Here is an 11,825-nt window from a genome sequence, read left to right as displayed (position 1 = left end):
GGTGGTGAGGGGGGGGGGGGGGGGAAGGAAAAATGATCTTTCCTGACTAACATCATGGGTGACTTGCCAGAAGTGTTTCAGAGAACTAAAAGTACGTATCCTACTCAAAGCTTCTAGCAACCCCTTTTTCAATTACTATCTTGCAAGTTTAACTTTTGTCCCTGATGTGGAAATAATCATAGAAGGAAAAATTACTATCTAAAGGTAAGTGAAAATAAGCTGTTTTATTAAGATGTAAATTTGATTATCAGTTTTAAACTGAACTGCAAAATTAAATGATAAGGAAATATAATCTAATTGTGTCTGAATTTATTTGCTAAGGAAAACATTTAATTTCAATTTGCTTGAACACAGAAAACTGAATGAAGAACCATAAACAAAGTTAATAATAAAAAGCACTATACTGAATTAGGGAAGAGTGACACATGAATGAATGGTTCAGAACGGTCTTACTTGCTTTTTCGTTAACAGCACTGATTCATTCTTTTAATTTATAAGGTAGCCAACTGCCAACATGTTCCATATAAAGAAGCCTGGCCTGTGTTCCAAGTTCCTTCAAACATTTACAAAAGGAAAACGCCTACGAGTATCTAATACAAAAATAGGTCTCCCTGTTCTCCAGCACAGACAGCCAGATTAGCTCAAACACACAGTCTTCCTAACAGTAAATACGGATCTCCACAACTGCTCTCACCTCAGAGAGCAGAGTCTAGCTTTGCAGCACCAGTGTAATATTTACAACTCTGTGGGAGTAGGTGGAGAACAAAGAAAGGTGAGATGGTCAGGACAAGAGCCCAGGTACTTTTGTTTCTCAGGAGTGAAATGCCAGGCAGTGAACAAAGGTATTTTTGACCGCATTTGTACCTGACGATTGCCCCCTGCTTTCACCATCGCCATGATTATATTCTCTGTGGCCATGAATGGCAGCTCCTGCCGGATCCTCCTTTCAATCACCTTAAACAAGACAAAACAAACAGAAAAAAGAAACAGCATTATAGCAATTCTGTAGACAACTGGGACTCCCAGTGAAGTTTTCCTCTCCCTCTGAATCTCCAGGACGGGACAACGATGCAAAGATAATTTCTCTTTTTGAACTTAGCTATGGAAATCCAGGTATTGAAGCTGATAATACTTAGAATCTGTATCTTGTAAGGGACATTACTGTGTACAAAAGATGTACAATCAATTTTTTTTTTTAACCTGTAGGTAAGTTACAGGACTGTACGAGGTCTGCCTTGACAGTATCTTTTGGCAGTAAGTTCTACAGATTTCAGGGGAAAATATCTTTTTTGAGAAATTTTTAATTTACTACCTTTTGGCTTGAACAAGTACCCTTTCATGTCTGTCCTGCAAGCAGTGAGAATATAGTGAGAATGGAGAGCAAAATTCAGAAACCGTTTGAACTAACGTATAAAAATGTAATCCTTTGAGTGGGAGGATTTTTATACACTTTGGCATAGCTGCAGCATTATCAAGGATGCAACACTGCACACATTATCTCCTGCTTTACCTTTGGATATACCACAAGTCCCTCGGAGATATTCTGCAGTGTACTCAGAATGATGTCAGCTGTGAGGAAAGCCTCAGCCAGACACACGCGCCTATGAAACACACATACCCAGGGCCCCAGTTAGCAATAAAGGCCATGTTCCAGCCTACCTCAGATCCAGCTCTTTAGTTTCTGTAAATAATTCTGTAAATAGCATTACTGTGGCCCTAAAGCTGGAACTGTTCTCCTTATAGGTGCTTCTTGTTGTTTAAAGGTCACAACTGGGAAAGCTAAAGAACATCTTATAGCAGTAGCTCTTGAGACGGGAGGGGTTTTTTTTTGGTCAGTAGAGAAAAGGAGGAGAGAGGAAGAGAAAGGGTAAAGGCGCACATAGAAAGCTCCAAGATAATTCAATGATTACACAGCTAGGAAAAAGGGCAGCAATTTACAGAGCTAGCGAACCCATGAGATTATCTTCCCCTGTGTTCTGTGTTGCCCTGTCTACGGATCCTACTCTCCAGGAGTAAGACATGCTGCACTGTCATGCTGTGCCTGGCTGTGCTTAGTGGGGAACTTTCAAAGTGATCCATGCATTTGGTGGGGGCTTCCTTCAAGAGACCAGCTCCTGGTCACAAAGGAGGCTCCTGACAAAAAAGAATGACAAAAAGGAAAGGAGGGAAAGGAGAGGACTAGTGGGGACTGAGCTGTATCAGGCAAAAGGCTCTGTGTCACAGTGCAGCAATTACAGCATCATCCATGACAGCAGTGCCTGGCCCATTCTAAACTGTGATTTTTTAAAATATACTAGTACTTAAACCTTGTGCTACATTTAAGGCCCCCAGTTCTATCACACTGTCTTCAAAAGGACTTTGCTGTTTTGTAGGTTGACTGCATTTTCTCTGGTTTGCTCTCCTTTCACAACTCTACAAGAAAAATCCAAGGCACAGGTTTTTTTAATTGGGTTATGAAATGAACAAATGACCCTTTCTATTAGATGAAGTGAAAATAAAATTTGAAACATTCCAGTACCTCTCTCAACACTGGGTAGCTATTGGGAAATAAACACACCATATCAACCAGTATCCAATTTCTTAAATTTACATTGTTTTCTGCTGCCTATGCAGCTCTTAATAAGACTAGCAGCTGTGGATTAAAGTCCTTTTGGGAAAAGATCTTCTATACTTTCATGAAATTTTATGCAGAAGTTATGTTTGTGGAAACATTTTTAAAATAACATTCTCATCAACAATCTGAACACTAGTCTATAGCCAAAACTGCTGTTATTCATTGTTCTACAAGCCCCATATCTTAGAAATCTAAAGATTTCTAAGATTCTAGAAGATCGAATTCAGCAACAGAAGACTACTTTGAAACTAAAATGTTTCAAAGGTAAATATAGTTATGGAAATTTAGTACTAACTGGAAGATGGAAGCATTGAATTTAATTGCTATAATTTACTTGAAAATACTTACAGATAACTTTTTCTCATCTCAAAATAGTCACAATGAAGAATCAGAAAACAAAGCAAAGTCTGCTGAGCAACATCTGAAAGACCTGCACAGGTTTTCATGAAACATTACTTAAAAAAATAATGTTTGTGCTCTTTCTTTAGGATCTGAACTACTTTTTGTAAAGAACAACACTTCACAAAGAGATGAAAATAAGTTTCTTTAGATTATTTGGAGGGTTAAGGGATTACAGATAAAATGTTGAATTATTCTTTAAGAAGCAAAGAGGAGCAGGGTCAAAAAACACGTTCAAAAGAGACGGAGGAAAATTTGAGAAATGTAAGAACTGCTATAGTATGCTGTTGAAAGTATGCTGTTGAAACAGGAAGATACGAGAGCAATTTATTACCACGGCTTCTGCATCCCTCCCTCTCTCTGCTGGTTTACTTTGCAGAAGATCTTGACGTTAAAAAAACCTAACAGTTTTCATCTGATCTTAGAGAGGAAACCAGTTTGTAGTCGCTAGATTCTATTGAGACTGCTTTTCATCAAGGTGGTAACTTGCGGTTTTAGTTTAAAAATAGTATTTTCTAAATACATCAAAAGACCTTCCTGCACAAGACCTTCTGAAATTGCTGCATTGCACGATCTAAACAAACCTGTTGGCACTGTCATCCAACGTTCGTTCAAACCACTGCACAGAGGCTGTTTGGAGGGGATCCAGTATCAGAGTCATCAGGTGTCGAGCCAGGCTGCAGCAGCGCTCTGAACGCATTGGATTCCTCTTGTAAGGCATAGCACTTGAACCTGTGAAAGGAGAAAGAGTGATGGAAACAGGACATAGTAGTAGTGCGTTCAGGAAGAAGAGATGAAGGTCCTCCCCCAGATAAGAAAACTGTGTCAGGAATCATGTTTTTGACTAAAGCGTCAAAACATGATGATTTTCTAAGGACAAAATGGAATAAAGAAAATGACACCACCACATTTCCCCTTCAGATTAGAAACATCCAACTGTGGGGAGAAAAAAAGTGAGAAGGCATTTTGCAATTCTGCAAAACAGAAGAAGTACTACCACATAAAAAGAACAAATGGACTTAATTTTTAATGCAGTATTTAGCACCATCTCTCTAGGCTACCCACGGCAACTTTAGCGGTGTTCAAGACCCCGTATGCTCAATAACATTGCCCTTCAAAGTCACATACTTGCACTGCTGCCCATTGCTCTGGTGAATGGATATCAAAACCAACCACGAAATGTAGAATGATTCAAGTAACAAATATGACTAAGGCTTAATTTGCCGATTTAATCCCATGCAACTATTTAGGGTGCCTGTCTGAACTTTCTTCCAGCCAAGAGCCAAAACTGTGCATTTCCTTCTCCCCTTCTACCAATGTCAGAATCACATCATTGGTGTTCTTCTGGCAAGGGTCCAGCCTAGTTTCATTGTTCCAAATTTGTCTGTTTATAAAGACCAAAATGCTGAGTCAAGCTGAAAACCTACAGCTCCAGTTAGCTTCATGAGGAATGCAAAACACTAAGTACTCCTCAGACCCAAGTCTTCCTCTGTGGGGAATAGGTGACTGCTTCTGCTCTGCCCCCAAACCCAGGAAGTGCAGAAATACAAATCTGATTTTAATTACTTAATATCCAGAAACCTTTGGGTAAAATGCATTTTTTTTTTCCTTTAAAAAGTTCCCAAAATACTAACAATGCCAAACTTCAGTTAATTTAAAGCAACTTCTGTCAGTGACATTTCTAACTTTGCTTAAAAGGCTGCACCAACATAAATGAAAAGATATATACACCAGGCCAAGAAATGTCTCCCATCCCTTACCAATCTGGTCTTTCTCAAAAGGCTCCTCTATCTCCTTCAGGTTGGCCAAAAGACGAATGTCAGTACAAATCTAGAAAAAAGCCCAAGAAATTAACAAACAGAACCAAACTAACACACACCAATATATACTCCTATTAGTGTTCTTGGAAAAGTGTTTGCATCTGTGTCCGAGAAGTAAATTGGGGACACAGTGAAAAATTTGACAAAAAATTTGACACTACAATCATACTTCCCGGCCTAAAAATCCCAGTCAAGAAAGCATAAGGAAAAAAAGGTGTCCACTGTATTAGAATATCACAGGACTCCAAGAACGGCAAATGTTTGCAGGGAATGGAAGAGATACCAGGAGGGAACAGTGAAAATGCATAACAAAATTACACAGTGATTTGCAAACACAGATAATGCGTACTTACTGAACCAGCCAGCCTACAAAACTAAACCAGAAGAAAATACCACAGATCACTTTAGCCCAAGAGGAAGAGGGAGGGAACAGAAATAAATCAATGAAAAGAATCCACAAGGACAGAGAGAATAACACCATTATCAGAGAAGCAATTAACTGGGAGCAAACAGTGAAATTTAAAAACTCATACACCACTAGGAAAGACATTTACTCTAATTGTATCAATTTAGCATAGATTAGACTAATATCTGGTGTGGGATTTGTTAACCCATCTTAGAAACTGCTCAGTAAAGTTGCTTTATTTGCCACTGGTCTTAAGATCTTTACTTAATATCCAAAAACCTTTGGGTAAAGTGCATTTTTTAGCAAGATCTTAAGATCTTTGAAGTTTGATTACTAGGCATGTACCCAGTGGTGAATTGACATGATCACAAAGAGAACAGCTGAACAAGGAACACCAATTAATATTTCTTGAGAACAGTGTTCTGCACCATGAGCATCCTCTCTTCAAGATTTAAGATGTTTCCCCTTCTTCCCAATGTATACATATAGGGCACTCACCTTGTGTATAGATGCCCCAAGACTGGCCAGCACAGACAGGACTTCAATATCCACCTTGCGACTATAGGTCTGCCCTGTGACTATATAAGCCCTAAAAATAAGCACAGAACAACTTCAACTCAACAGTGCTCCAGACAGATACAACTGTACTGCAAGACTTTGAGCAAGGAGTAACACGGCTTTTGAAGTGGAGGGTTGTCATTCTGCCCTGACAAGAACAACTTTGGATTCAGGCTGTCAATTTTGGGCAGCATGCAGATGGGAGAGAGAAAAGCAGAGGGAAAATGGACAGCCGTGCTTTGAGAGGGAGACAAGTAGAAGTGGTCTATTTAGGAGGTGAAGTTTCCTGCGGGAAGCTGCAACCGGGAATGGAAGATGGCAAAGGGAGGTAAGTCAACAGCAGCACAGATGTCAGTTTGGCAGCTAGGGGCATCTGAGCCAACATGGACAGCAGGAGTCACACTTTGTTAACACCAAATTTAGGTGGCTAAGCATGCTTGTTACATACCGCTTAAATCCTGCCTTTGCAGTCACTAATCTGTCCAGCTCTTCAACCTCAGGGTGAAGAAAAAACCAAAACAAACAGAGCTCAGAATGCAACAAGTCAGGAAGGTCAGCAACAGCAAAAAGGATCCTTTGCTTTTCTCAGTTTACTGTCAACAAATGTTATACTTGCTGGGAAGTACACCAGCAAGGCATATAGGGAAATACACCCTCCCCAAATTCTGCTCACTTTCACACAGGGCTTTGTCAGTGGGCCCCAGAGGGATTGCAGTGCCGTTGTGAGTTTGATGCCAGAATCTCCATGTTCCCCAAACAGAACAGCATTCCAGAGGGGAGAATTGCAAAGACTGCAAGTCTATGCCCTGGGCTGTCTGACTTACTTTACTATGGTCTCCCTCAAAGAGCTGCAAGAAGCTGGCTTGAGTGCCAGTGGTGCCTTTTACACCCCGAAAGCGCAGGTCATCCCGAGCCCGCTCCAGGTTCTGCAGGTCCATGCACAAGTCCTGAACCCACAGGCAGCAGCGTTTCCCCACAGTGGTGAGCTGTGCAGGTCTGAAAACAACCAAGAACAGAATGCGACTCATTGACAATTTGCACAATAACTCCCGAGGACCACGCTTTGCTGCTGAGTCTACTGTTAAGACCTCCCTGCAGGTTGGTCTCTCTGACTCCCCTGAGCAGAAATTAAAAAGATCTGGCTTACGCAGGAAGATGTAACAGCACATATATATATCACCAGTAAATGGTACTGAAGATATGACCATTCTTTTCAGGAATTAGATGTAACTACATCAAGAGAAAACAGTAACTGTAGTTTCTGTACGCGTTAGGGGATTAAGAAATAAGTGAGTATCTGAAGGTCTTTCACTACTACAGCTTTTGAGTTTCTTAAATACAAGCGACCGGAGGCCCACCGGTCACAATATCTAGAACGGGTCTCACCGCGTTCTTCCAGAACTCTGTCAAGCGGGAAGGCCTCACTCAGAGCAAGGAAGGGGACTTCCCGGGCCCGCTCCCCGGGCTCCCTCCCTGGACCCCCCCGGCCCCTGCAGCCGCAGCGCTCCGCCCCCGCGCATCCGCTGGCGGAGGGCGCCCCCTGCCGGCCCGCGCCGCCCCCGGGGCTCCGCCCGCAGGGGAGAGAAGCCAGGGGGCTGGGACAAACGGGGGGTGCATCTATCCCCCACCCTAATTCTGCTCGCCCAGGGCACAGGGGGCATCCTGGCTAACTTATAGCACTGGTGTGAATTTCTCAGTGCAGAAACATCTGCGGACACATTGTGATTTTAAATGATTTCTCCAAGGGACTGTTCCTTTTTATTTATAAAAAGGCATTCCTCAGTCTCTGGGCAAACGTGCAATAATTAACAATACTTTTAGCCAACGTTTTTTGTAAGGCCTCCACCTTGAAATAAATATCTGCAAGCTTCAACCACACTGTCCCCCTGCAAATGCTTTGAGGAGAAAACGGGGGTATTAGCAGAGCCTAGAAGTTGAAGTATTTCCAATTATCCACATGAACTCCAAAGCCAACCTCTATACTATTTCAAAAAAGCACATGCACATGAACAAGGTGCTCCTGATTAAGCTCAAACATAAAAAGGAAGCATACAAGATGTGGAAGCAGGGTCGGGTGGTCCAGGAGGAATACAAAGAAACTGTCCAGCACTGCAGGGATGGGGTTAGGAAAGCCGAAGCCCACCTGTAGTTTAATCTGATGTGGGATGTGAAAGGTGAGAAGAAAGGCCTCTGCGAGTACGTCAGTAGCAAAAGGAAGGCTAGGGAAAACATGGACCTGTTCATAATGGGGCAGAGGCCCTGCTGACAAAGGACACAGAAAAGGCCGAGGTATCAATGCCTTCTTCACCTCAGTTTTTACAACTTGGCCTTGCATACACTTCTTGAATACTCCTTTGTACTCTTTCCAAAAGCCAAGATAAAACTGAGCCCAGAGAATACTCCTCCGAAAAGCTATAGACAAAGAAGGACCTAGGACTAGAGCTGATTGAACTGACATGGCATATACAGCAACACAATTAATCAGAGACCTGACCTGATGCTCCCACTCTCCTTTGGGAAAAATTTTAAAGTGCCAGGCACTGAGTCTAACACGACCGGTGCTTAATTTCCCTGTCTCTGGTGTTCCATATCACCAGGGTGGAAGATCCAGGCTTACCTCAAGGTGTACAGTTTAACGCCTCTGAAAGCAAACTGTCTTCATGAAGCAGCAGATTAATCTACCTTAACAACAGACCTATCCAGATCTCGTTGTCCTTTGACTCAGCAGTCTGCCTACAAATACTGTCTTCATGAAGCAGCAGATTAATCTACCTTAACAACAGACCTATCCAGATCTCGTTGTCCTTTGACTCAGCAGTCTGCCTACAAATATTCTATTCTATTCTATTCTATTCTATTCTATTCTATTCTATTCTATTCTATTCTATTCTATTCTATTCTATTCTATTCTATTCTATTCTATTCTATTCTATTCTATTCTATTCTAATGTCAGAAGTGCTGCACAGAAAGTGTAAGTTTCCTAAGAGACAGAAAATGGTATCATCCTGTTAAACAGAAGAAATTCTTCCTGATTCTTCCCAGGGATCCATATAGGGATCTATGAAAACTGATGGATCCTAAATCATCACTTTAGAAGAAAGCTTCAGCAATAGTGACAGACAGAGTAGCTGTAGTAACAAGTAGCCAGTAACAAACCATTAAGCTGCAGTTGAAACTAACTTAACTGACAGAAAAACAAACATAAAGAAAATGTGACTGGAAGACAGGCTTACTGCAGTTCCCAGTCATGCTTTTTGAAACAGCCCAGAGTTTACACATCTATGTTCGCCAATAAGTCGTTCCTTATGAAGCTGTGTTAAAACAACTGCTGACAGCTAGTCAAAGCAACAGTTCAATTTCCTGAGACAAGGCTGGAGTTAGGCACATACTCCTTTTCTGAACCACCACCAATGTCTTAATGATGTCCAGCAGTACCAACTGCCACTGGTCAGAAGTGGGAAAAAGGATGAAAGAAAGAAGTAGCAGGTCAATTTAACCAAAGCACAGCTGACAAAATGAAAGCAAAGGCTGATGGCTACTTACTGGTAGTGAGTGAAGCCCAAAGTAGGCAGGTCAGCATACTTCTCAGCAAAGTCGGCCAGCCGGCTGATCACCCTTGCGAGCTAGTGGATGCAGGAAGGATGGAAAAGAGGCGGAATAAGAGAAAAAAACAACACAGCAGAAGGTAGCGTGCTTAAGCACAACACCGCTGTGAGAAAAAGGGGAGGGAAACAACTGTGCAATCCTTGAATACCCCCCTCTAACTGTAGAATATCATGTGTTTCATTTTTTCAGGGCATGCACATTATTTTTGCTTGCTACAAAACTCAAGCAAGAGATGATACAAGTGGTTGGACTTCAGCTCAAACGAGTCTAGTCCTCGTGCCCAACCCAACCCTGCAGTTGGTTTATCCCCGGGTATTTTCTTTATTCCTAGAATTGGTCAGAAATAAAGCTGCTTGGCGTATAATTGACACATGTACAGTCCAGGGCAAATTGGGTGCCAAGACACTCAGGTCAGATAGACAACGCTGCACTACACTCCCACTATATTTGACCTCAGAAAATTGTATTATATAGCTTCTTGAATGCTGATACACTCCTAGGAATATAGTTAAGGGGATGCCTAAGCTGATCCTGAAAGCAATACAGTTGTTTTCTGAAACTAGTATCTGTGGCACAGATAAACAAGGAGTTGCTTATAAGTCCCACGGTGAGCAAAGAAGCTTTGGGGAAAGACTTGAGAAAGGAAAGGAAGATAACTTTTACTTTCTTTAGAATAACCCAGACAGACAGCTCCTCCTAGCTTCCCAGCAAGGCTTAGGAAAATCCAAGTTAAACACAGGGTATTCATAGGACATCAGCGCTGCTCACTTCTGAGACACTGTGCACAACTGCCTCCTCACCTTGGGTAGCAGCAGGTTAAACCCATCACGGAGGACAATCAGATCCTGAAAGAAGCAAAGAAAGGAAGTTTGGGCCATGTCTGAAGGACCAGACGTAATGGCTTCTCTCAGAGAGGACACAGATAATTAAAATATGCTTTGTCCACTCAAAAGTCTCTTATAATGAAAACTCTGCTTTTCTTCTTGTATCAGAACTTGCAGTGAACTTGCTCATGACAAAAATGCTGGATCCATCATTGCTCCTTCTATACTATCCACAGAAAGTCATACTGGGCAGTAGAAGACCTATTTCCACTGACTGGGCATGAATGATTATTTTGAGATACTCCTGATACCCATGGAATGACAGACTAAATCATTCATCCCAAGTGGAAAATGCAGGCACTGTAGGCTAAAGACAGCAAGAAAGTAAGTGGACTGATCAGGCAGCAGTCATCTTCACTCCTCCTTTTGAGACTGAGGTACAGCTAGGTGCCAAGTGTCACAAGGAAGGTGGTATTACCTAAAAGCCAAACAGGCTTGCAAAGGAGTAGGATAAAAATAATCACTCAGCAGCTTCTCGTACGACAAAAGTGGATGTGAAGTTGCAATGATTTGCACAAAGGGGAACAGCAATATACACTGAGAAATTAAGACTTTAGTTTGCACTCAGTTTTAGACAGGTTTTTCACAAACATTTTACAGTTCTGTAGAATGGTGGTATTTCCTTTTTCACTTAACACATTTATCCATCCTCTTGGCCGCTGAAAAGCTTTATTTACCCTGAATTAATACAGGGGTTCCAAGCAGCAGTTGAAAGCTCATGGGCTGTGTATATCAAAAGTGGCCATGTTTTGTAAGTCAGTGAACTCTTGTCCTATTAGCATAACTGACAGTTCACACGTTTCTGCATGCATTTGCAACTCACGATCTCTTATCTCCTTGAATATTTAACATGCAAGCAGAGCTTAGAGAACAGTTAGTTTCCAGACAGATCTTGCTTCATATCAAAAGAAAGAAGGCAAGAGGAGCTTGCCTTCCTAGGGTAGCTAGGATAAAGGGGAATTAACTTCAATAGTAAAACTAATAAAAATGTCTGAAAAATCTATTTAATATTATTTTATAAAGAAAAGTTTAGAAAGAGCTATCAAGTAAGCAACTGTAGCTTTGTTTTGCCCAGCTCTGCAGGCAGGAAACTGAAAATATTGTATTACCGTATTATCCCCTACGTAACAGGAAGTTGCTCCAAGGTGAATGATGGCTGCAGCTTTTGGACAGCAGTGGGCAAAGGTGTGAACGTGGGCCATCACATCATGACGCAGCTTCTTCTCTTCCTCCGCTGCCATCTTGAAGTCAATGTTGTCCAGATTTGCTTCCATCTCCTGTATCTGCTCATCTGTGATAGGAAGCCCAAGTGACTGCAAGGGGAAAAGAACTTTCTATTTCTTTTTGTCTTTAAGAGACAACCCACATTGAGACAGAAGCTGTTTAGATAATTTACTCCCACATGACATCTCACGGAAGCATGGCAATTTGGCATAATCAAGAGCTGTAACAGCAAATGCTTTCATTCTAGGGTTCTGTCGTGGTTTAACCTCAGTCGGTAACCAAGTACCACACAGTCGCTCGCTCACTCCCCGCC

General features: G+C 41.8%; 1 protein-coding gene across 1 annotated transcript in view; it reads right to left on the bottom strand.

Annotated features, from left to right (window-relative positions):
* The window catches only part of ADSL (adenylosuccinate lyase), a 13,672-nt gene extending 2,074 nt beyond the window's left edge, over positions 1-11,598 (bottom strand). Inside the window, exons 1-10 of the mRNA XM_019474834.1 lie at positions 11,398-11,598; positions 10,205-10,249; positions 9,342-9,421; positions 6,622-6,793; positions 6,246-6,292; positions 5,738-5,828; positions 4,774-4,843; positions 3,598-3,745; positions 1,511-1,601; positions 865-954 (exon numbers count right to left, since the gene is read on the bottom strand). Coding sequence (XP_019330379.1) covers positions 865-954; positions 1,511-1,601; positions 3,598-3,745; positions 4,774-4,843; positions 5,738-5,828; positions 6,246-6,292; positions 6,622-6,793; positions 9,342-9,421; positions 10,205-10,249; positions 11,398-11,562 — 999 coding nt within the window. The 5' untranslated portion in view covers positions 11,563-11,598. The remainder of the gene's footprint in view (positions 1-864; positions 955-1,510; positions 1,602-3,597; positions 3,746-4,773; positions 4,844-5,737; positions 5,829-6,245; positions 6,293-6,621; positions 6,794-9,341; positions 9,422-10,204; positions 10,250-11,397) is intronic.
* Between the last annotated feature and the right edge of the window lie 227 nt (positions 11,599-11,825).

The sequence above is a fragment of the Aptenodytes forsteri genome, unplaced genomic scaffold, assembly GCF_000699145.1.
Source record: "Aptenodytes forsteri isolate BGI_AS27 unplaced genomic scaffold, ASM69914v1 Scaffold284, whole genome shotgun sequence".
NCBI lineage: Eukaryota > Metazoa > Chordata > Aves > Sphenisciformes > Spheniscidae > Aptenodytes > Aptenodytes forsteri.
Note: the sequence above shows the minus strand (reverse complement) of the source record. Positions and strands in the feature narration are given on the sequence as shown.